This window comes from Rattus rattus, chromosome X (genome assembly GCF_011064425.1).
Source record: "Rattus rattus isolate New Zealand chromosome X, Rrattus_CSIRO_v1, whole genome shotgun sequence".
In the NCBI taxonomy this organism is placed as follows: domain Eukaryota; kingdom Metazoa; phylum Chordata; class Mammalia; order Rodentia; family Muridae; genus Rattus; species Rattus rattus.
The window spans coordinates 58,273,696-58,297,464 of NC_046172.1; the positions used below are offsets into that span (position 1 = coordinate 58,273,696).

A 23,769-nucleotide genomic window follows, 5' to 3' on the forward strand; every position below is an offset into this window, starting at 1 on the left:
CTGCTTTTGCAGAGCCTCTAGGTAAGGTGAACAAAGCCATTCTTTTCTCTTGCACTAATTAGTCAGAGACCACCCGACAACTAAAGCTACCCACAGCCACTGCTGCCTCATGAAAATGACTGCTACGTGTAGAGAAAGGACACATATTAGGTGTCTAATATGCAACCTTATGTGTGTAGGAAGTTGGGGTGGGGCCAGAAAACTGGAGGAAAGGTTCAGTCAAGCCTGACAAAAGCTCAGCTAGTAACCAGCCCTGATGAGAAGAGATTAGAGCAAAGAGTCTGCCATCAGCTCCATCTAAGTGGCTTAGAACTTCTGGTTGGGCTCCTTGCCACAGTGAAACACTAGATCATGGCCTTCTTCTCCCGTCTTGATCTGCAGGAAGGCCTCCGAACACTCTCCGTATTACAGTGGATTCCAGTTTATGTAATTTTAGGTGAGTAAACCTCAAGGACCAGGGGACAGATCCAGAAAGAGGTCAGGCAATTCTGCATGAGGTTCCAGCAGTTGCCTGGCTCCCTCCACCGTGCGGGAGTGGACTGAAGACCTGGGCCCAGGAGTGACGCTACAGCTGCTCTGCTGAGATGTTACCAGTCTCCAGAATTCTCTTCTACAAACTATCTGAAAGGAATCATGTTTAAGAATGGACCAGAGTGGTGGTTCCTTGATAAGCTGGTGTTACTAGAAAGATCTAAGGTGATATCCCTATTATAAGAATGTTATAAAAAATGTCAGTAATGTCTGAGAGCTGTATGAGTGACATTGGAATTTTCAGGAAAAGCTAGCTGTTGTTCAGCAGACTCAATGATCAGTGTTGGGCTTAATGAGCTCCCAGATCAAGCCAGAAGCCAAGGCTTTCCTGGGAAGTCAGCTAGAGAAGCAAGCGTAGAAACTGGGCTGGGAGAAATGATGCCTTGTTGAGTGATGAGATGTGTAGGACCTAGGTGGTACCAAGTCACAGCTAGAGCAGAGGTTCTCAACCAGAGGCTTGTTGGCTTGGGCAGCTTGGGGACTTCCGGTTTGGGTGGGAAGAAATGTGGCTTTCTTTTCATTCCTCTCTAGTTGTGTAGCTGTTCCTTCGATGATGAGAGTAGGTGACAAGCTTTGGGTGCTGACGGCAGCGCTGAGGTTTGTCAGTAGCAGACCCGGGAGAGATTTACATCTCCTTCGAGGAGTTGTTCATTGAAGGCATCTCAAATCTGCCTAAGCCCAAGGTGACTTCAAAATTCCAGTAGTTACTAGAACCACCGTTAACGCTGGTTTCTTAAGGAATAGAGTGAGAAACATGTATGCTACTGTATCGTGTGAGAGCTGTGAGAAATGCCATAGCTATGTTTTAATATGGTGGCCCGCCTTTGTAAGGTGAGTACTGGATCGATGCACTTCAAAATGTTATTCAAAGAGGGGGTTTGGACATTTCATCAGACTGCCAGAGGGGATCCATAGCCCCCAGAAGATGCAAGCTCCCTCTGCGTCATTAAAACCACATCCTGCCAAGGTCATCATCTATTTAACTATTTAGCTGTGTCAAGAAGAAGAATTTAAACCTGGTGAGATTTTTCTCAGCGCGTTAAAGCTCTTACTGACCAAACCTGACTTCAATTCCCAGAGCCCACAGTTGAAGGCAATAAATGACTCCTTTGGGGTAGTCTTCTCACCTCTACACACACAGCACATGACACATGTGCCCATTCACCCAGCACACATCACATACATACACAAATAATAATGATAAGAGAAGATAAATGTTTTTTAAAGAAAAGAAAGTTAAAACTGGGCAGGCCTGGGCTGGAGAGGTGGCTCAGTGGTTAAGAGCACTGACTGCTCTTCCAGAGGTCCTGAGTTCAATTCCCAGCAACCACATGGTGGCTCACAACCATCTGTAAAGAGATCTGATGCCCTCTTCTGGTGTATCTGAAGACATTGACAGTGTATTCACATATATAAAATAAATAAATAAATCTTTTATTTAAAAAAAATGGGCAGACCTAGTAGTTCACACCTGTGATCCCATCACTCAGGAGGCCTAGGTAGGAGCGTTGTGAGTTTAAGGCCAGTCTGGGATACACAGTTGAGTTCCAGGCCAACCTGATCTATAAAGTGAGACCATCTCATCAATAAAGTAAGGGAAGGAAGGGAAGGAGGGAGGGAGGAGGGGAGGGAGGGGAGGGAGGAGGAGGGAGGAAGGCAGGCAGGCAGGCAGGCAGACACTAGCTGTGACTCAGTGTAGAGCACCGGTGTCAAGCTCAGCACCATTACAGAAGGAGGAGAGGGGTGTAAGAGGGTATTTCCGGCAGGTCTCTTTGGTATGGCTTGAACACACATGCTCATGTTGTTCTGGCTACCCTCGCAGCTATTTTCAATACAGTTTTACTTTGCTCCCAGAAGATACTTCTCAGGCTTTCCTCTTCCTTATTCATTTTTCCCTTTCAGAGGACAGACACTGATGTCCAGCAGGATTAGATAGAGGGTATATCAGGTGACACCCTATGTAAGAGATCCAGAAAGCAAGGGGCATCCTCCTCCTCCTCCTCCTCATTAAAGCTCACTGCCTCCCAGTGAGCTACCCTGGAAGAGCTGGAGGAGCGGAATGGGAATGTTAGGGACACATGATGGCACCATTGTGTCACCAGTGAAAACACATAAAAATAAATGTTTTTTTTTTGTCTGCTTTGGTAAAATTTTTTTATTATGATAAAAATAGAAAGAACAAAATTCCTTGTTTTAAGTACCAGTTCAGTTGCATTAACCACTGTGTTCCACATTGTATTCTACAGTGTTCCAAGCCATGTCCAAAAGTTTTCATCATTCTAAACTGAAACTCTATACCCATCAAACCCTAAATTCCTAAGTTCCTCTCTGCCTGCTGCCCAGCTCTGGTAACTACCATTCTAATTTCTGTCCGTGGGAGTTTTTTCTATTTTAGACTATCGTGTCCAAAATGGTCACTTTTACTCACTAGTTCATTTATTTACTTATTTATTTATTTAATAAAAGTCATGTGAGTTTATTCATTCGGTATCATATGTCAAAAGCTCCTTCCTTTTAAATCAAGTATCACTTTTATGCTTACACTAAATGCTCTATACTCTTTCATTCATTCATTGGTGAGCACGTCTCCCTCTAGGCCATTAGGAATAATGCTGTTTTAAGGATGAATGTTTAACAACGACTTTGAAACCCTGATTTCTAATCTTTAGGATACACAGAGAGAGGGATTCTATGGGCTATATGACGATCTTATTTTATAATGTTTTGAAGACCTGCCAACCCGATTTGCACAGTGGCTGCACCATCTTATATTTCTCACAAGAGTGCACAGGGTTCAGATTTCTCTGCATCATCAACAACTCTTAGCTTCTGGGATTTTTTTTAACCATCTTAATGAGTATGAATGAGACCTCATCGTGGTTTTATTTGCATTTTCCTAATGACTAATGATACTGAGCATATCTTCATGTGTGTGTTTCTTGGCTCTCTCTGTCTTGACTTGTTTTAGACTGATCATCATTCCACTTGTATAACATTCTGTTTCTGTTCTTTAGTGGTTATGCTAAGAATTTCAAGAATGCTGGGTCTTTCAGATTACCAAAACAGTCGTCGGATAGAGTATAATAGCCACAGAGGTGTCAAATACATTCAATTCTGTTCATCAAATACATCAAACACAAATTCTGTCATAGAAAGAATATTCATTAAAAGACTTCAAGCTGCCTTGGCTGAGACTGTAACAATGAGTTAGTTATAGGCTCTTTGCTATCAACTAACGGAAATGAACCATTCGGTCACTATACACATTTCATATGCCAGGGCTGGGAAAAGACACAAATCACTATACTGTATTGTAGACCGTCGTAAGTGAAAGAGCCAGGAGAAAGAAATATTAGGGGTTGGGATTTAGCTCAGTGGTAGAGCGCTGCCTATGGCGCAAGGCCCTGCCCGGGTCCCAGCTCGGAGGAAAAAGAAAAACGAAAAAAAAATATATTAGGGTGCCAAGTCAAGAAAATCTTACAACAGGTTGAGGAGGCTGGGAGGGGAGCAGAGGACCATGGCGTGTTCAGGTCATGAGTCCAGAAGTACAGCACAGTGAGATTACTGTTCACTCTGTAACTTTAGCCAAGCTTGGGAATCCTATAAGGCTTAGATCACCAGCCCCTTAGCAGTGTCCACAGGAAATGGTCTGCATGGAAAAAGCTCCCTCCCTCCTCTTTCTCTCTCTCCTTTATTCCCTCTGTCTTGCTCTCAGACTCTTCAGTGATTCTTTCTGAATGGTATTCAGAATCATAACCAACATCAACCACTGTTGGATGTTATGTGGAGAACATATGGAAAGCAGGGGAGAGTGGGAGCAAAGAGACAGAAGGATAAGTATAATGGAGGGATTGAGGAGAAAGGGTGAAAAGATGAGATAGGCAAGATGGTAGCTCTGACAGCCCTCTGAGAGGCAGCTTTCTTTCAGAGGATTTCTCTCTATATGTCTCTTCTGGGCTTGGCATTGCGATCTCTCAGAGCTATGGAAAATAGTTCTGGCCCTCCAGATCTCCACTTTCTTCAATCTGTTCTGCTGCTCCCAAAAGTCTTTTTTACCCCAGTATTGGGGATTAAACCCAAGGCCTCATGCTCACACTGAACTAGATTCCCAGTCTGTGCTAAAAAAAAAATCTGATCATATCCCTTTGATGCTCAAAAATAATGGTTTCCTATGGCTAGCTTGATGATGTACAAGTTTAGTAACCTGGGCATCTTTGACAGTTTCTACTCTCTGGCTCTGACCCTGCATCAGCTCGTCTCCCTGAAGCTTGTATTTCAAGCAATCTACTCATAGGATGTAAGAGAATGCCCCTTCACTTCTACTCGGCCTAGTTCCTTGACTGGATGATGAATGTTCTTCTTAGACTGTCAATGAACATCCTCTCCTTAGGGAAATTACTTGACCCATATCCTTTCTGTAAAGCTTTCTAGACTGTGCCACTTCTGAAGGCCTAGGGCACTTTTCAAGAATATACTGGATAGCATCTCTTATATGTAGAAAACTTACAATGTTCATTTTCATTTTACAGAAGTTGAATTAACTTTTAAACAAGGAGCCTGGAAAGCCCCCTTTCCACTATGGCTTTCTGGAGAGCAGTGAAGTTAAAAGGCATGGCATCCAAATGAATACATTTCAAGAGGTTGTGATGTATGTAGACATAGCAGTTCAAGCCTGTAATCCTAGCATTTGGACAGTTGTCCAGCCATGAGTTTTAGTGTAGCCTGGGCTACATTGTGAGTATAACAAGACCCTCAAAACAAAGATGGTTTTATAAAGAGTAAATTATTAAAGTAGGTAGTGTTTAACCAGAACCTATGACCGTTTATCTATTAAATTTTTATATTCAGGGACTTTACTGCAGACTCCAGTTTTACCCTTCTACCTAATAAGCTCTATGAGAATGAAAACAGATTCTTTGGTTTTTCAGAGAAGTTAACTTGACATTAAATGTAATATCTTCTTCCCAGATTTTGTCTTCCTCGAGAGAAACCATTAACTCCATGTTTTCCCCTCTTTTAGTCATCCTTTTTGTGTGGGTGCTTGCCTTCCTCTGTTTTTTTGTTACTACAAAAATAGGGCATAGTCTTGGGTGTCAGATAAGTTCTGCCACTTGCTTGCCACAAGAACCTGTGTGTAAAAGACTGCCATTTTCTATGTGACCTCGAGCAAGTCAGGCAAGTCCCATCTACCATAGAAACAGTGCATATTTCTGACTCTGATGAGTGTTCTACAAACCAACAAGATGAGAAAATACTCAATCCATGTTAATTTTTTTTCCTTTTTATTATAGAAACTGACATCATTTGGAGCTCCACTGTCCCATCTGCTTTTATTTTCTGTTGCTATAGCAAAATACCACAGTCTGAGCAACTCATGCATAATAGTATTGTGTCTAGGGTACTGGAGACTGGGACACCCAATGTCAAGGTGCCAGCATCAGAGAAGGGCTGTCTTGTGTTATTCTCGGGTGGAAATCAGAAGAGTGAGAGAGTATGCAAGAAAGAGATGAGCAAGAGAAAGCAAAACTCATCTTTATCAGCTTACTCCAGAAATAACAACGTTAGTCTAGCTTAAAGGACCCGTCTCTTAAACCCTTTGCATCAATCTAGTTTATCTCACGTGAACTTCCAGCATAAGTTCAGATCACAGTACCGCCTCTTACGACTATGTCAGCCTTGCCATTTGATCCATAGAGGCATGGCAAGTGCTTCAAACATGGGCAACAGAAACTGATGTTATTGCAATTTCAAGAAGAATAATGGGGTCTTAGCAACCTGAGCGTATTTGATGCAATCCCCGCGGGCCCCGGCAAGATGTCCTCCACTGTGCCTTTGCATTCCTGCGTCCAATCAATTGCACTGGGCTGAAAAGTCTCGATCTCCATGGCATCTTTTCCTCTTTTTTGTTCTTTTGTGAGTTCTTTTGAGACAGGAGCTCAGTTTGAAGCCCAGCTTCCCAAGTGCTGGGATGACAGACATGTATCATCATACTCGATTTCCTTGGCAGCTTTCAAATTAGTTGGAGAAGCCATATAGCCTTGTTCAGCTTTCCATTTCTAGTCATATGACTCATGGAACCCCTTCACTCAGCTCCCTGCCTACAGTTTCTCCTGTTCTCACAGGTACTTGATATGAATGGGGTCCTTACCATTCCTCTGCTGGACACCTTTTCCTGACTTATGCCCTTGAGGGTTAGGACTCATCTCTGCAGCTTTCTTCTGGAGCCAACTCATTCTATGGATCCTTCATGTACTTCAGCAGGTTACCCAAAGACCTTAGAAATGACTGTTTCCAAAACCTTCCTTGAGCTCTTCCTTGCTCTGTTCTTCTATCAACTGGAATTCATCTTGGGAGGTATCTTCCATATAAGGCTGGGAGGTTCTGGAAGGAAGGGACGTTGCTTTCTGTGTATATTGATATGAGTTAACACAGAAAAGTACTTAAAATAGCTCTTATCACATAAAAAGTGTCAGACACTTGCTAGAGACCCAACAAATGTAATCTCTCTCTTTTTTTTTTAAGTCTTGGCATGATGATTTTTTATTCTTTGAGCCTTCATCTCTTCATCTGTAAAGTGAGGATAATAAGTTATTGATTTATTATTATTATTATTATTATTATTATTATTATTATTATTATTATTATAAGATAATAGGTCATTACCTCCCAAGGTAATGAGAAGATTAAGTGAGATAATGCCCAGCGGAAGTCAAACAGCACTGTATTTCATAATCACTGTTCAACACTCACCATACCAGATCATTTCCACTTCCATATTTAGTCTCTTTGCCTTTCTCTTCCCCAACAATCTCCTCCTGGCTTTTAGCACATAGATTTCCTAAGAGGTAGGCTCAGTCAATGCTCCTTCAGTTATTTTATTCACTTCTACTCTGGCAAGTAGTATTTATCATTGATTTGGTTCCAATAAACAATCTAAAGAAGCACAGACATTTCTTTTGGAAACTCTAACTACATTCTTGGATTTCTGAGAGCACTGAAGCGACTGCCAACACTCAGACTTTGGCCATTGCCCCAAAGCATAATGTTTTCTCCTAGAAGAGTTTTCAGCTAATACCGTGAACAGCTGGTCACTGTAGCCTGACATGCACAAGAAGCGCACAGAAGACTTTTCCTTGTTGAGAATAAGGTCACCGGTGTTTTCTCATCCTGTTAACTTTCACCTGCCACTTGGAGAATTTGGAAATCCACTTGATATTGTACAGCTCTATGTAGCAACAGTTTATCATAAACCATCGCCCCCTGCTTGGCAATGTGCTAATCACTGTCTAATGGGGAGAGAGCCAGACAGATGTGGTACTAGTTACACAAGGGAACATGATAAAACAGTAATAAACAGGGGCACAAGTATGTTTTAAGTGTGTAGAGAAAAAGCTTTTAATTCTTCCTGTGGAATTATCAAAGATACCATGAAGGAAGTATTGTTTAAGGTAGCCTTGAAGGATGAAGGAATTTGGTAAGACAGAAGTTGGGAAGAAGGTAATCAAAATAATAGAGCAGAGTGGCTAAATGTGCTGAGGTGGTCGAGCACCTGATTCCTTGACTTCAGGCTTTCTTATGCTTTCCACAGCTGTGTATACCACACTTAGCATAATGCTTTTGTTAAATGAACAGTTTCTGTAGTTTGAATAGTTTGTTTGAACTGAAATCTTTATAACACCACCATGAAGTCATTTTTAGTCTTCATATGTTCAAGAAAACATTCCACCCATATGGGACTACACTTTGAGAAACATGGGCAAGCAGCATAGGAAGTTATGAGGACGGATACTACAAGACATGGCTAGGAGATACTTGGGTCTGCTCAGGACAGAGCTGAACAAATTTGTCAAGACTTGATTTGCTCGACAATGGAAAAGTATGGATGGTTTTTGGAAATGGAAATGTGCATGAGGAGACGCTTCAGAAATGACTGGAAGGGGAACAGCAGCTGAAGACAGACAAAAGGCCACCATGGAGACCGGAAGAAGCCCACTCCTAGAGCAGATCAGTAGCAACAGAGATGGGGGATGTGGATGGAGAAGAGAAGCTCATTTATTTAGAAAAGAGAGACATGTCAAAGGCAGCCTCAAATTATTGAACATACGCCATTTATCCTGAGGTCTGAAAAGTGATTAGGAGCCAGCCAGGCAAACAGCTGAGGGACCAGCTTGCCAGGCAAAGAAGGGCGGCGTGCACAAAATCCCTGAGCTCAATATCAGAATGAGCTGAAGGGCCTAAAACATAGCGCAATAAATAAGCCAGGGACTGGATCACAAAGGACCCTCTAGACCAAACTTAGGAGGCTGGGCTTCTTTCATCATGGACACTTTCCTTACACATATGTAAACCGTGCCTCTGCCTCAGACTCTGCTCCCACAGTACTGCAGTTATAGACATATACCACCATGCCCAGGCCATTTATTCTTGTAACGTTCTATATTTATAACAAAGCACCAATAAGTGTTCACAAGGCCATGGGCATGCCATTTTGACACATGTTCCTGTTATGCACAGTAGCAGCAGAACCAGGTTTAAATGCACTGTACTGGCTGCACCCAGATGCCAGTGAAAGTATGGAATTGGTTTTTTTTTTTGTTTATTGGATTTTTTTATTTATTTACATTTCAAATGTTATCCTCTTTCTCAGTTTCCCATCCATAAGCCCCCCTATCCCACACCCACTTCTTTTATGAGGGTGTTCCCTCACCCATCCACCCCTCCTTCCCACCTCCCCACCCTGACATTCCCCTACACTGGGGGGTCGAGCCTTGACAGGATCAAGGGCTTCTCCTCCCATTGGTGCCCAACAAAGCCATCATCTGCTACATGTGCAGCTAGACCCATGGGTAGTCTTTGGGTAGTGGTTGAGTCCCTGGGAGTTCTGGTTGGTTGGTATTGTTGTTCTTATGTGGTTGCAAACCCCTTCAGCTCCTTCAATCATTTCTCTAACTCCTCCAATGGGGACCCTGTTCTCAGTTCAATGGTTGGCTCTGAGCATTCGCCTCTGTATTTGTCATGCTCTGGCAGAGCCTCTCAGGAGACAGCTATATCAGGCTCCTGTCAGCATGCACTTCTTGACATCAGCAATACTGTCTAGGTTTGGTGTCTGTATATGGGCTGGATCCCCAGGTGGGGCAGTCTCTGGATGGCCTTTTCTTCAGTCTCTGCTCCAAGCTTTGTCTCTATATTTCCTCCTGTGAATATTTTTTGTTCCCCCTTCTAAGAAAGACTGAAGCATCCACTTTTTGGTCTTCTTTCTTCTTGAGCTTCATGGTCTGTGGATTGTATCTTGTGTAATCCGAGCTTTTAGTTTCAAAGACACTGATATTCACGTAGAGAGATAATGATGGCTTTGACCAGGTAGTAGCCTGGAAGTGGAAAATAGAATCATTTGAATATTAGAACTGGTAGAAATCAGTTCTACTGATTCAAGGGAAGTCATAATTCTAATCTGGGGATTGTAGACAGTTGTATTATAGTCTCAAAATATGTAAAATTAAAATCTTAAAAAGTAAAGCAAAGGATCTTGGGAGAGTTCTCTGTGGATAGAGCACTTGCTGCGCAGGTGTGTGAATTGAAGTTTGGAACCCGAGAATTCATTTAATCCAGACAGGAATGTCAACTGCCTGTAATCCCAGCACTGGGAAAGCAGAGACAGGAAATCTTAGAGTGCACTGGCAAGCTAGACTAGACAGCACCTGTTTCAGAGAGAAATCCTATGACCTATCAAGAAAGACAGCTGACATCAACCTTGGGCCTCTATATGCACCCAGACACATGTGCAACCCACACACACTTGAAACTGCTCATATGTATACACATGCATACATGTATGTATAACAGAGAGAGAGAGAGAGAGAGAGAGAGAGAGAGAGAGAGAGAGGTGGTGGAGGAACATTTACCTCTTCACAAACTAGGAATAGACAGGAACATTGTCAACCTAAGGAAGAATGTGTACAGAATACGCCACAGTTAACAAACATCACTATACTTGACGAAGAAAGATAAAACAGACAAAACCTAATCTCCAAGACTGGGAGGAGTATCTTCAGTACTTGTATTAACACACGAAAAACTCTAGCTAGTGTGACAAGATACTAAAAGGTTTGCAGATAGGGTGATCACCCAGAGAAAATCCTAAGAATGTATTGCTTATTTATGCACTTGTATATTTTTGTTGGTTTTTTTTTTTTTAGACAACCAGAAGACTGAAGTAAGATGATTTCTAGGTCAAGGCCAGTCTAGACTGACAAACAATCGGGTCTTAACTGGGGACAGGAATGGAGCAGACAGACAGAACAAGACAGAAAGAAGGGGAGGGAGGAAAGAAGGAAAGAAGAAATGAGGGGTCAAAATAAGAAGCAACTGAAAATAGACCTTTAAAGTTCAACACCATTAAATACTTATAAATCCAACAAAAAGTTTATGTTGATAAGCACCTAACTAAAGAAAAAATAATAATTCAAATAAGAAGGAACCTAAGTTTATACTTGAACTAGAGACAGAAACATCCAGGTCTACTAATGACAGCACAAAAAATGAGTAACAGGGATGGGTCATAGAGAAATGAAATGAAAATATCAACTGAAGCGAAAGTTCAGCTCTTGAAGATAAAAATAAAATTAACAAATGGTTAGTGGATGAACCAATATAAAGAGAATATTACATGGAATAAAAATTGAAGAGAAGACTTTAAAACTACCACCAAAGAAAGAGATCTCAAGAGACCACTATGAAAAGTCTCATACAAGCAATAAATTGTATAACCTAAATGAAGTGGATAAGTCTCCCGACATCTACAACCTAGCAAGTATGAATCATAGAAGAACAGAAATACAAACATACCAACCCAAAAATGTGCATATACTAATAAAGAGTGTAGATTGATTCAGTAATCCACAACCTCTCAATAAATCCAAGCCTAGAACCACAGGGCAATGGCAACGTCACTGAATTCTAACCACCCAAAGAAGAGTTAATCTCAGCATGTCTTTGTTTTTTCTTTTTGGTTTTTTAAGACAGGGTTTCTCTATGTATCCCTAGCTGTCCTGGAATTCACTCTGAAGACCTAGCTGGCTTCGAACTTGCAGAGATCCACTGCCTCTGCATCCCAAGTGCTGGGACTAAAGGTGTGCACCACAACCACCCGGTTTAACATTTCTTAAACTCTTCCCAAAAAGGTAAAGAGGAGAAGCTGCCCAGCTCCTTTTGCCGTGTCAGCATCACTCCGATAGCAGACTCAGGCAAGACCACTAAGTAGACAGGCATATCCCTGATGAACGTGGAAGCAACCGAAGTCAAGAGCACATCAAAACTATTCACCATGTTCAAGTAAGATGTGTCCCTTGGATGTGGATATGTGCAATTTCAACATGTTAGAATCAGTAAATGCTAGTCACATTAGCACAAAGAAGAATAAAAATGAAAACCAGACTTTGACAAAAGTCAACATTCATTCAAAGTAAATTTTCTCACCAGACTGGATGTAGAAGGAATGTATCTCAGCATGGTGAAGGCCACATATAAATAGCACACAGCTACAATCATCCTCAATGAACAATTTCCCTAGCTCCCTAAAACCAGAGAGATTGTTAACCTAGAACCCAGATGTGGCCCCATACCACTGACTGGTTGGTTACCTAGCACTCCTACGTCTCCTGTGGCTTGCCTGCCCCTGGACTCAATGCAGGCTAAATGGGTGCTGCAGGGCAGCTGATGCTGTCTCACACCATTGTCGCATGGCAGCAACTGCTGTTTGCGCATGACTTTCTTCCTGTGAAGGCTGTGCAAGTCGGGGCCTATGGATCTTGATTCGGCTGGGGTGAGGGACTGCCAGTAAGCATGCCCATCAGAGGCTACCGAAAGTTTCATCTCAAAAGAAATATGCTCGATGCCACCACAGTTCGACAAAATGGGAAGACCGGAAAAGTTGACCTCTATCTGCTCTGCACAGATTTCGTTTGTGTTATGTGTTGAAATGGGCGGAAAGGCAGCTGTAAATCACACTATTAAATATAGGAAGGGTGCTCCAGCTCTTAGCAAATGAACTATCATTTGAGGGTTTAGACTTTTGGTCTGGGGACAAAGCTCAGTGACAGAGTTCTTGTATAGCATATGTAAGGCCCTAACTTCAATCCCTAGTAGGGTGAGGGGAACAGAATTCAGAGTTTAGAAAAGCTTGGTTTGTTTGTTTGTTTGTTTGTTTGTTTGTTTGTTTGTTGTTTTGAGGCAGGGTCTCTCTATATAGCACTGGCTGTGTTGGAACTCACTATGTAGACCAGGCTGGCCTCAAACTCACTGAGAACTTCCTACATCTGCCTCCCAAGTGCTAGGATTAAAGATGTATACCATGTCCAGCTAGAAAAGTGTCTACTAAAAAATAAAGACAGAGAAAAATCATGAAGGTAAGAAACTTCACAGAATAGTGATTCACAATGACTGTCTTTTCATTATTGTTACTACATTTTAATTTAGTTGTGTATGTCTGTGTGTATATAGATAAGCATGTGTGCACATGTGGGAAAACAACTTAGAATGGGTCATAGATATAAATGTGAAACAGAAAGTTACCAAATTTTCAGTAGAAAACATGGAAGGCCTGGGCCTGATGGTGTAGGCCTATAATCCAATCCATCTGGGGGCTGAGGCAGGAGGATCACAAGTTGAAAGCTTGCCTAGGCTGCAGAATGAGTTCCAGGATAGCTTGATCAACATAGCTTGATCAACTTAAAGGTTTTCATTTTAAAATGAAAACAGAAACAGTGTCTGTGTGTGTGTGTGTGTGTGTGTGTGTGTGTCTGTGTGTGTGTGTCTCTGTGTGTGTGTGTGTGTGTGTGTGTGGTGTGTGTGTGTCTGTGTCTGTGTGTGTGTGTGTGTGTGTGTGTGTGTGTCTGTGTGTGTGTCTATGTGTGTGTGTCTGTGTGTGTGTCTGTGTGTGTGTGTGTGTGTGTTTCTGTGTGTGTGTCTGTGTGTGTTTCTGTGTGTGTCTGTGTATGTGTTTGCTTGTTTGCTTGCTTGCTTACTTGCTTGTTGTTTTAGAAGACAAATCGTATTAGGTTTTCCCAAAGGCTTGTGTTGTATGTAGTACCAGGTTCTAGGTCACCTTTGCTGTGATAGCTATGCATCCCATCTTACAGAGTAGTCCTTACTCAATCAAAACGTGGTCGTCTACTTTCATAACATTTGTTACCATTGGATCAGTAGATCTTGAAGGCAGGTCACTGTTGTAGATTACAGGGCTTGCTGCTAGATGCTACTGATGATTCCTTTTCCTCCAGGAGAGTGCCAAGTCTCTTGTAAAGCATCATAAAGTCCAGACAGTCTGCATGAACTTTCTAATAGTAAACTAGCTTGATTTCTCCATTTTCAATGGCATAGGTTGTGACTTTAGCCATAGGCTATTATATTTGGAGTGATCTATGGAACGCATTTGGTCAACAACTCGACAAAATGGACTCCATTCCTGGCACTGACAATTTTACTTGGTGACATAAGATATTTGGTTGGAGGGTTGTCCCACATTAAATGGTAACTCCATTTGAATTTCTTTCATACACACACAATATATATATATATATATATCGTATATATATGTTGTATGTATATTGTGTGTATACATATGTATGTATATGTATACATATATGTGAAAAGATCTCATTTCAAAAGACCTTTATTGTCATGGAGAGAGACAACAGTGGATTTTAAAGCAAAATCCATCCATAATGCTATTGAAAACCCAGCACAATTTATTGGCCACTTGAATGTGAGCTTGTGACTTATTAAGGAAAAGATAACTCGAAGTTAAATTTAAGCAGAGTTGAGTGGGACAGGGGAGAGAGAAAGGAAGAAGAAATGAAGGAAGGAGACAGGGAATACATTACAAAACCAAAATCATGATATTTACTTCTGCTGTGTTGGAGATCATTCCTGGGTCTGGAGCATGACAGCAAAGCACCCACCCAGACAGTTGCATTCCCATCGCTTGTTTAATGTAGTCTTTGTGCAGAGATCGCAAACAGCAATTTGTTACTTGGTTATATATCGTCTCTTCAAAAAGAATACTGTCTTATGTCTTTAGTAGAAATATTTCCTTCTTGTCATAACTTAATGTGCAAATTTAAGGCAAATGCTGACTTATGCTATATGACTTATAGGAAGTTTAAGAACTTTTTATTTCAAATTTGAGTAGAGCAAGAAAATGAGATTTAGTTAAATAAAAGGAAATTTTAAATCATCTTCAAATCAATAAAACAATCACTCACACAGCAGGGACAGTTGTCTTCCCCCTCAGAAAGCTACATTTAAATGTAAAGCCATCTAGAATGTCAACTCCTGAGAGCTCTGCAAAAATACTGTCTTTCAGAAAACACAAAGTCTGTACTGTGCTAAAACAATTTATATGCTAGCAGTTACAAAAGGAATGATGTTTAAGAACTCAGCCTGTTTCTACCTTTCTTTTCAACTGATTTATGTTATTATGGCCCTAAATTTAAAAAGAAAAAAACTATTGTACTATTGTTATACAATACAATATACACTGCACACGGGACTCCTGTGGATGAGTTCCCAGGCAGTAAATTGAAAGCTGTATGACTTTTTAATGAAAATAAATACATAGCATATTTTAAAAATAAAATAAAATGAAATGAAATGAATAGCATTTTTCTATGATTCTAGTCATAGACTGTATATAAATGGAATGTATGATAGTGGAATGTAAATTTTTATATTATTTTAATAAAATAAAATAATTATAATAATAAAAAAAATAAAATAAAATGAAATGAAACAGAGCCAGGAGAGAGTACTTCAGTACTTCAACCTAAAAGTTGTTCCCATGCTTGTGTGTAATGACACACACAAATAATAATAATAATAATAATAATAATAATAATAATAATAATTAATGTTAGATCCTAAAGCAGAAATAACTCACTGTGTTTAAAGTGATAACACAGAAATGCACGCACACACACAAATAAATATGATTTTTTTAAAAAGTACTATAAAGGGAATGTACAAAGGCAAAAATGTCTGGCAAGTTAAACTTCAGTTTAAAAAGAAGCTTTTAATGGGGTTGGGGATTTAGCTCAGCGGTAGAGCGCTTGCCTAGCAAGCACAAGGCCCTGGGTTCAGTCCTCAGCTCCGAAAAAAAAAGGAGTAAAAAAAGAAGCTTTTATACTATGAAATAAATACCTTGTGAATAGGAAAGTACTGACTGGAAAGAAAACTTATAAAACCATCCGTAGATAAAGTACTTGTGTGTAAAATATTTTCAAATGCCCAGAAATCCATAACAAGAAAACATACAAATCAATGGAAAGTGAGCAAAAGAGTGTGCAAGTTGGCGCATCCCTCCAATCTTGTGTTTGGGAGACGGAGACAGGAAGGTAAGAGGTTTCGAGTCATCCTTGGATACATTGTTCAGTTTGAGAGCAGTCTGGGCTTCATGAGACCCTGTCTCAACAACCGTGAAGAGAGAAAGGAAAACGGACAAAAGACCTAAACAGACGCTTCATTCGAGAAAATACACAGAGGCCAAGTATGGTGGTAGGTGCCTGAGGTGGAACGATTACCTAGACTGTAGCAAACTTCTAGACCAGCCTGAGTAACTTAACTGAAACTGCCTTGAAAATAGACAGACAGACAGACAGACAGACAGATAACAAGGAACCTGGATGTAGCTCAGTGGTCGGATGCTTGCCTAGCATTTCTAAGGCCCTAGATTCAATTCCACTAGCACACAAAAAGGGAGGCAATGAATGCACAGATAGAGAGCTAGTGAGCGCCATAGCCGACTAGGATGAGAGATCACAGCGCATCCATTTCAGTGGTTCGGCCACCCTCAGTGTGTGAACTGAATCGCAAGAATGCATATGTAAGACTGTAAGACTCTGTCTTGATAATCCCCCACCATGTGCTAGTGTCAATGAGCATGTCACACACACACACACACACACACACACACACACACACACACACACACACACACACACACATACACACACTCTTTTTCACCCTCTCGCTTTCACTCTTTTGCTCTCTCTCTCTTGAGATAGTCTCATGTAGCCCAGGCTGACTTCATGATGTATCCAAGGATGTCCTTGGAGTCCTGATCCTCCTGCTTCTACCTCCCAGCTGCTAAGATCAATCACCAGTGTGCACCGCCGCGCCACCCATCTAAAGAATAGCTGCCATCCAAAGAGGTGGGCGGGTGCCCTGGTTAGCTCCAGCTTAAACAGCAATGGAGAATGGGGAAGTTCACCAAACAGCAGAGGATGTTTAGAGTCTGTATCAGAGGAATTGGCATGATCTGGGGAGTTCGCCACTCCATGTGAAAAGGATCAACACTAGGCTGCCCTGGGAGTCAGAAAGGCATAGAAAAATCTGCACCTAGTGGACATTTCAAAGAGCTGGGGAAAAGCTGGGCCCAGGGCCTCAGCAGCAAATGGCTAAAGGGAACGCACACACATGCACGCACTCCCTCGCACACACACACACACACACACACACACACACACACACACACACCCCAAACCAACAAGAAAAAACACCAAAAACCCCCCAAAACAAAAACCCTTTCCTCTTCATAATGGATGCTCAGTACTTGGACTGAGTAGCCCAAAGATACCATCCCAAATTCTCCCCTGATGTGTTGGTGTCTCTTTCTGTTTGTTTGTTTTTCGAGAACAGGTTTTACTGTGGAGCTCTGGTTGTACTTGAACTCTCTCTGTAGACCAGGCTGGCCTCAAACTCAGGCATTTGCCTGCCTCCACCTCCCAAGTGCTGGGATTAAAGGCATGAGCTACAAAGCCTAACGTGTGTTGATGTCTTGACGACATCAGGGCCTCTGTGAGGTGTACTCTGGAGGTACCCAGAGCAAGCATCCTAATCCTAAGACTACGTGCTGATCTAAAGCGGAAACCCAGTGCTGAGGATGTAGCTCAGTGGTAGAACACTTGTCTGTCGTGAACAAGTCCTGGATTCCATCCTAGGAGAAACAAATAAGTAACTAAATCAATCTCCACTGGCGTGAGACATAACGTGTTTGCATTCTGTAGTCTGCCAGGTCTATTTGCTAAAAGAATCACACTTTGCCCAGTAGTCTGCCAGGTCTATTTGCTAAAAGAATCACACTTTGCCCATTCTGTTAAAATCCTTTGAAGGGGACAAATAAAACACAGTGAAGCAGTTTCTAATACACATTTCCTTCTCAACAACAAACAGCTGGACACCGCAGGTAGGGCCTCAACCATCAGAGTGTATGGGTTTATCTGCTCAACAAAGCAAGGAAAACCAACCTTTCATGAGTAACCTTCTGAACTCTCTGAGTGACAAGAACCAGCCACCAGGCCAATGTGCTTTTCCTTTTGTCAAGCAGTCCTACCTTTTGACCCCAGCTGACGGCCTACTCTGAGAAATTCATGGTTCTGCAGCCTCCTTGAGCAAGAAGACCTCACACAGAACAAGAGACAGGCAATGGCTGAGGGGAAAGGGGAAGAAGGTCCCCAGATCAGCCTTGCCAGCTCCTTTAGTGTAGAGGCAGAGGTGAGGGGAGATTGTGAGAAATGTATCAAGCCTTGAAAGTAACCAGAGGGCTCATGTGGGTTGTGTCTCCTCAGGAACTCTTTCCATCGCGGGGATACCCTATTTCCTGCTATTCAGTAGCTTTTGGCCCTTGTCTGTGCTCCTCTTAGCCTGGGTTGCCTATGATTGGAACACTCACAGTCAAGGTAAGAGATGGGAGCCAAATCATAGCCCAATCTGAGTTGCGGGAAAACAGAAGAGGGAAGTGGATGGATAAAGGCATGAGGAGAAGAGGGGAGCAAAGGTCTCTGACTGGCTCTGCCCATGAAGCTTTAAGAGATCTGTGGGCAGTACCTCCAACCTCAACTTGTCTCCCTTCTCATCTTGCTTGTTTTCTGTTTGGGAGTTGGACTCGGGACATCTGAAATGTAAGGAGGATGCTTCTGTACTTTGAGGAGCATCCGCCAACTTCTTTACCTCTGGGAGGGGTAGAGGGACTGGTGACAGCCCAGTTGCCCCTCTCTTTTTTTCTCTGTGCACAGATGGTAGGCGTTCAGCTTGGGTACGAAACTGGACCCTCTGGAAGTATTTCCAAAGCTACTTCCCAGTAAAGGTAACTACCTTTCCTCTGGATGCCCATCTTTCTTTCTTCCGGATGCCCTTGCTCCTTAGTGCTTGACTTCCCACTTCCTACTGAGATCTATGTTTCAAGGGCTCTAATGGCCAGCAGGGAAGGTGAAGGCCTAACAGTATAATGTAGAACAAAAATCCAAAATAGATGTGCAAGTGGGGAGACAGATGAACAATACCTTTTCCACAGTGGCAAATCCAGTCCAGCATCTCTTACCACCGTAATCCCTGGGAATCTCTGTGACAGTAATGTCCTAATGAGCAAGGACATAAAGACTATTGGCTGGGCTCTGAGTTTTCACATCCTTTCTTCTTTCTACCTGATACGTCTTCTTCAATCTTGCTTTAACAGCTGGTGAAGACCCATGACCTTTCTCCCAAGCACAACTACATCATTCTCAGCCACCCCCATGGCATTCTCTGTTATGGTGCCTTCATCAACTTTGCTACTGAAGCCACTGGCTTTTCCAGGGTTTTCCCTTCTATCACTCCCTTTTTAGCAACCTTAGAAGGAATCTTCTGGATCCCATTTGTGCGAGATTATGTGATGTCCATGGGTGAGTACAACAAATCATCCTGTTCTGAAATTCAACTGAAGATGCCCACCCCAATATTCCCTGGCAGTCATTCTGTGATAGAAGACTTGGCTTCTTTCAGTTGTGTGTGCGTGTGTGTGTGTGTGTGTGTGTGTGTGTGTGTGTGTGTGTGTGTATCAGCTCTCATTTCAAGGCATCTTAAAGACATTGTAAAGTCTCTCATACCAGTTAGTACATACAACTTTGGTCTATGTCCTGAATCTTTTGGGGAACCCCTTCATCCTTGTTTAAGATGCCAAATGATAAAGGAGATTCACCCATCAGAATTCAGAACAGTTTTCTAGTGCCAGGCTCCAAACCAGGGCATTGTGACAGATTCCCTTCTCTCTGGATGAATATTTATCTTCCTGGACATCAGAAAACAACTGAAAAAAAAAAAAACCCTAAAAGGTAAGATGAATTTATCTCGAGAGAAATCTCAGAGGATGTTTCACTCCCCTCTTAGGTTGGTATGACTATGTATCAGGAGTTTCTTTGATGGCTAGACTTTGGATGCAAATTCTACCACTCTAGTAGAGAATAGAAGATAATGTTAGAAGCCTGTTCATCTGGAGAACAGGAGACTATGAATGGAAGCAGACAGAGAAAATCAGTCTGTCTGTAGATCCCTGGAGCCCTACCAAGGCAGGCAAGCAACTGTCACTAAGGATACCTTTTCAGGTTAGGGTTAACCCAAGACACAAAACCAAAGGCAGATAGTGGTAACTGCCTCCAGCACAAAGGGCCTGGAGGAATCTTCTCCCACACTCAGGCCAAGTTCATCCTATCTACCACTTGACTCTTTGGTTTCACAGGTATTTGTCCAGTGAGTGAGTTGGCCCTGAAACACAAGCTGACCCAAAGAGGCTCAGGCAATGCTGTGATCATTGTGCCAGGTGGAGCTTCCGAAGCCCTCTTATGCTGCCCAGGAGTCTCCACGGTCTACCTCAAAAAACGAAAAGGTTTTGTGAAGCTAGCACTGAAGACAGGGTGGGTCCCTAGGTTCAGGGTCTCTCTTGTCAGGGTACCTTGGGCCCTCTGTAGCACTAACCACAATGGTACCCTCTCTGGGAAACCTACTAGATAACCCCTCTTTACTCTGGTTACTCCCTTTGATCCTTCATATTATGCCTGGGGGAAGGGGTGTTTGGACCTCTAGACATTTTGGTGTGTACTTCTAGATCTTGAAGCTAGGAGAAGAAGAGCAGAAGGTCCATTCATCTGGAACTCTGGGCAGAGTGATTTTGCTTTTTATTTATTCATTCACTGGGAGTCCCTGAGAACACACCAAGGGTGATGAAGGCACTGGTTGGGTGCTCAGGGAATAGCTGCTCAGAGGATGCCCCTAGAGAGTGTTTTCAGCAGCTGTCAAATACTTACTGGGTGTCAGGTATAGTACAGGACAGGGGAATACAGGAATCAATGATACCTGGTGCTTGTAGATTCACAATCTAAGATAGGTGACAAATCCATGCACATATCATAACAAAATATATGTAGAATCCAGCTATTCACCACCTCAACTACCATCCTCATGGTCTAAACACCCAGCATCTCTCTACTGGATCAATTCAATACTTGGAACTTTGCTTCTGTCCCTGCTTCCCTCACCTCCAAGATTCTATTCCCAGTTGTACCTGGAATGATCCTGATAACCATGAGTCAAGTTGTATCATGTCTCAAAATGTTTCAGTGACTCCCATGCCACACAGATCTTGAAGAACCTGGTCATTGCCACCTCCCTGACTTCACTCCCCACTAGTCTCCCCAGTCTTCTCATTCACATGGCCTAAATCAGTGCTGGGACATAAAAAAGAACCCAATGCAAATTTGTAGTGTAAATGAAGTATGATAAAGGAGAAGTATGCAAAAATGCTTGGAAGTACGAATTTCTGGAAAGACTTTAGTTTCATCAGAGAATAACATCTGAACTGTGCTAAAGTTAAAATATGAGGAGGTATTACCAATCAGACCAGAATGGGGGAGAAAGCCAGGCATTGTGGCACATGCCTGTAATACCCTCTACTCTAGAATCTGAAGAAAGAAGACTACAAGTTCAAAACCAACCTGCACAAGTTGGCAAGATCCTGTCCCCAGCTAAAAATGTTTAAAGGTCTGGGGTTCATCTTAGTGATAAGAGCTTATCTGGCATGGTAAGGCTCTGGGTTGAATCCTCAGAACCTCAAAAATGATACAGTAAACAAAGAAACGAATGGGAAAAATCAGGCATTCAATGAGGGATATGATATATGCAGCACCAGACCAGACCAGGTCAGATTCTAGGGATTCAAAGAGAACTGTCAGGATTTTCACTCTTGATTGGCCAGACAGGTAAAGGATAACAATAAGGCAGGAGATGGGAAAGCAGTACAGGAGGAAGATGTAGCTGAGGGATAGCAAACCTACAGTGGGGAATCTGGGTCATCAAAGATTTCTTTAAGGGAGTGTGATTGGTTAGAACAGAATACTGGGGGTTGGGGATTTGGCTCAGTGGTAGAGTGCTTGCCTAAAGCGCCAAGGCCCTGGGTTCATCCCCAGCTCGAAAAAAAAAAAAGAAGGAAAAAAAACCAAAAAACAGAATACTGAAATGCAAAATGGAATTTGCCACACAAAGAGGGAGGAGTCAGAGGGAATAGAATGAACAGGCGAGATAAGAGAGGACTTGGCACACTTAGTATGGTTAAGTAGTGGGGAAGCTGGTCACAAAGGGAGGGCTAGGACACTGAGCTCATGCTAAGCAGTGAGGGCTGCAGCGAGGAACTCTGGGAGGACTTTAGAGAAAGATGTGGCAAGTATGCACGCCCAATTTGGGAAGATCATGCTGCATGCTGAATGAATGAAGATGCTAGGTCTCCCAGGCTAGCTTCCTTCTTCCTATCATTGGCAGCAGCTACACTGAAATCCCAATGGAGGAATGAAGCATGAGGCTGGGGATGTCTGGGTGATTGAAAGCTTGTCGTATTGTTGGGAGGTTGGGGACATTTCCCACCACAAAGAGAATGTTCCTAGGGGAGATTTTGCCTTAATGAAAAGCTTATATTTGTTGTCCTTGCCTTTGCAGAGCATATCTTGTCCCTTCTTACTCCTTTGGTGAGAATGAGGCTTACAACCAAGAGACCTTTCCTGAAGGCACATGGCTAAGGTTCTTCCAAAAAAACTTCCAGAAAATTGGCAAAAGAATCCTAGGCATAAATTTCTGTACTTTTCATGGCAGGGGCCTCACTAGGGGATCCTGGGGCTTTTTGCCTTTCAACCATCCCATTACCACTGTTGGTGAGCTTTCTACTTTTTCTCAGCCACTCAAGTCCTTGGTCCCCCACCCCAAGTCATTTATCAATCCTGAGTCAATCTGGCTCACAACCAGGGAGCACTAAGGGAATTGTGATAGGTGTGGCTGAAAGCAGGGTGGGAAGGGCAACCAAACAGATAACACGGGGCCATTCATGGGTGGGACAGAGCTCACCAGATAGCATAGGAGCATCATTATTTAAATAACTCATTCAGCTCGTCCCCGTGTTGGGTTTTATTCTCTGGAGCATTGGTGAGACTTAAGCAAGCATAGAATGAGAGCCGGGACATAGCTGGAGTGAGGAGGGAAAAGTGAAGGGAGGGGAACAGCCCCCAAATACTGTTAGACTGCACCCTCCTACTAAGGTGTGGGTAGAGTTGTTGGGATAGGGACTCTGACACTTGTCTCTGCTCCTTCTCCATAGTTGGAGAGCCCTTGCCAGTCCCCAAGATCCTTGATCCTGACAAGGAGACCGTGGCAAAGTACTTTGAACTTTACATCAGTGCCCCCACGCAAGCTGTTTGACCAACACAAAACTAAATATGACTTCTCCAAGACTCAGGAGAGTTGACAGTTATATGAGTCAAAGTCTCTGTAACTGAAGCTCAAATACACAAGGGATCCAGGTGAAGCCTCATGGAAGGAAGAATTTGAGAGACGGATTTTTAAAGATGTGAAGAGACCAACCAAGCCGGAAATGCTTACTGAACTGGCAATCCAGAACCTGAATCCCCACCCAAGTAGCCAGGACAGATTTGAATAAAGGGAAGGCAGGAGAGGACTGGGGAGGGGGTAGCTCTGTCACATGTTGTAGTTTTATGACAATAAACCAAGTCACTCCCATCAAATTCCCAATGAAAGTAATAAGAAGACAAGACATTCTGTACCTCTTCCCCACAAACCTTAGTGACATCGTTAGTATTTGGGTTTAAGCTTAGCAGCTTTACTTGGTTTGAATACTCCTGGCCAGGCCCTTCCTTTATGACTTAAGGACTAGGAAACTGGGGGTCCTGAATTGTGGCTTCCTAATTCAAACAGGAAGACTCCATCAGTTATGATAGCATTTCAGATGACAGTACCGTCCCATTGTTTCACCCATAAAAGTAAAACTCTGGAATAAACCTCTGTGCCTAGTTCCCTGTGGTTCTGCTAATATGCACGCAACCTATTTCTTTTCTTCAGCTTCCCTTTATGCTTCTCCATATAAAGGCTGAGGGA

General features: G+C 42.5%; 1 protein-coding gene across 1 annotated transcript; it reads left to right on the top strand.

The window, feature by feature from the left end:
• The first annotated feature begins 256 nt into the window (after positions 1-256).
• Positions 257-23,410, top strand: Dgat2l6 (diacylglycerol O-acyltransferase 2 like 6). The gene is made up of 7 exons (XM_032890469.1): positions 257-436; positions 18,153-18,263; positions 18,600-18,670; positions 19,040-19,244; positions 20,078-20,252; positions 22,324-22,535; positions 22,976-23,410. Exons 1-7 carry the CDS (start codon positions 352-354, stop codon positions 23,074-23,076), a joined length of 960 nt encoding a protein of 319 aa, XP_032746360.1. The 5' UTR covers positions 257-351; the 3' UTR covers positions 23,077-23,410.
• Positions 23,411-23,769: the final 359 nt, after the last annotated feature.

Bases quoted from the DNA above. Each gene is read 5' to 3' on its own strand.
- Dgat2l6 (XM_032890469.1), top strand. From the start codon at position 352: ATGGCCTTCTTCTCCCGTCTTGATCTGCAGGAAGGCCTCCGAACACTC. The intron at 437-18,152 runs GTGAGTAAACCT...GTGTCTCCTCAG, and splicing joins TCCAGTTTATGTAATTTTAG to GAACTCTTTCCATCGCGGGG. The intron at 19,245-20,077 runs GTGAGTACAACA...TTGGTTTCACAG, and splicing joins AGATTATGTGATGTCCATGG to GTATTTGTCCAGTGAGTGAG.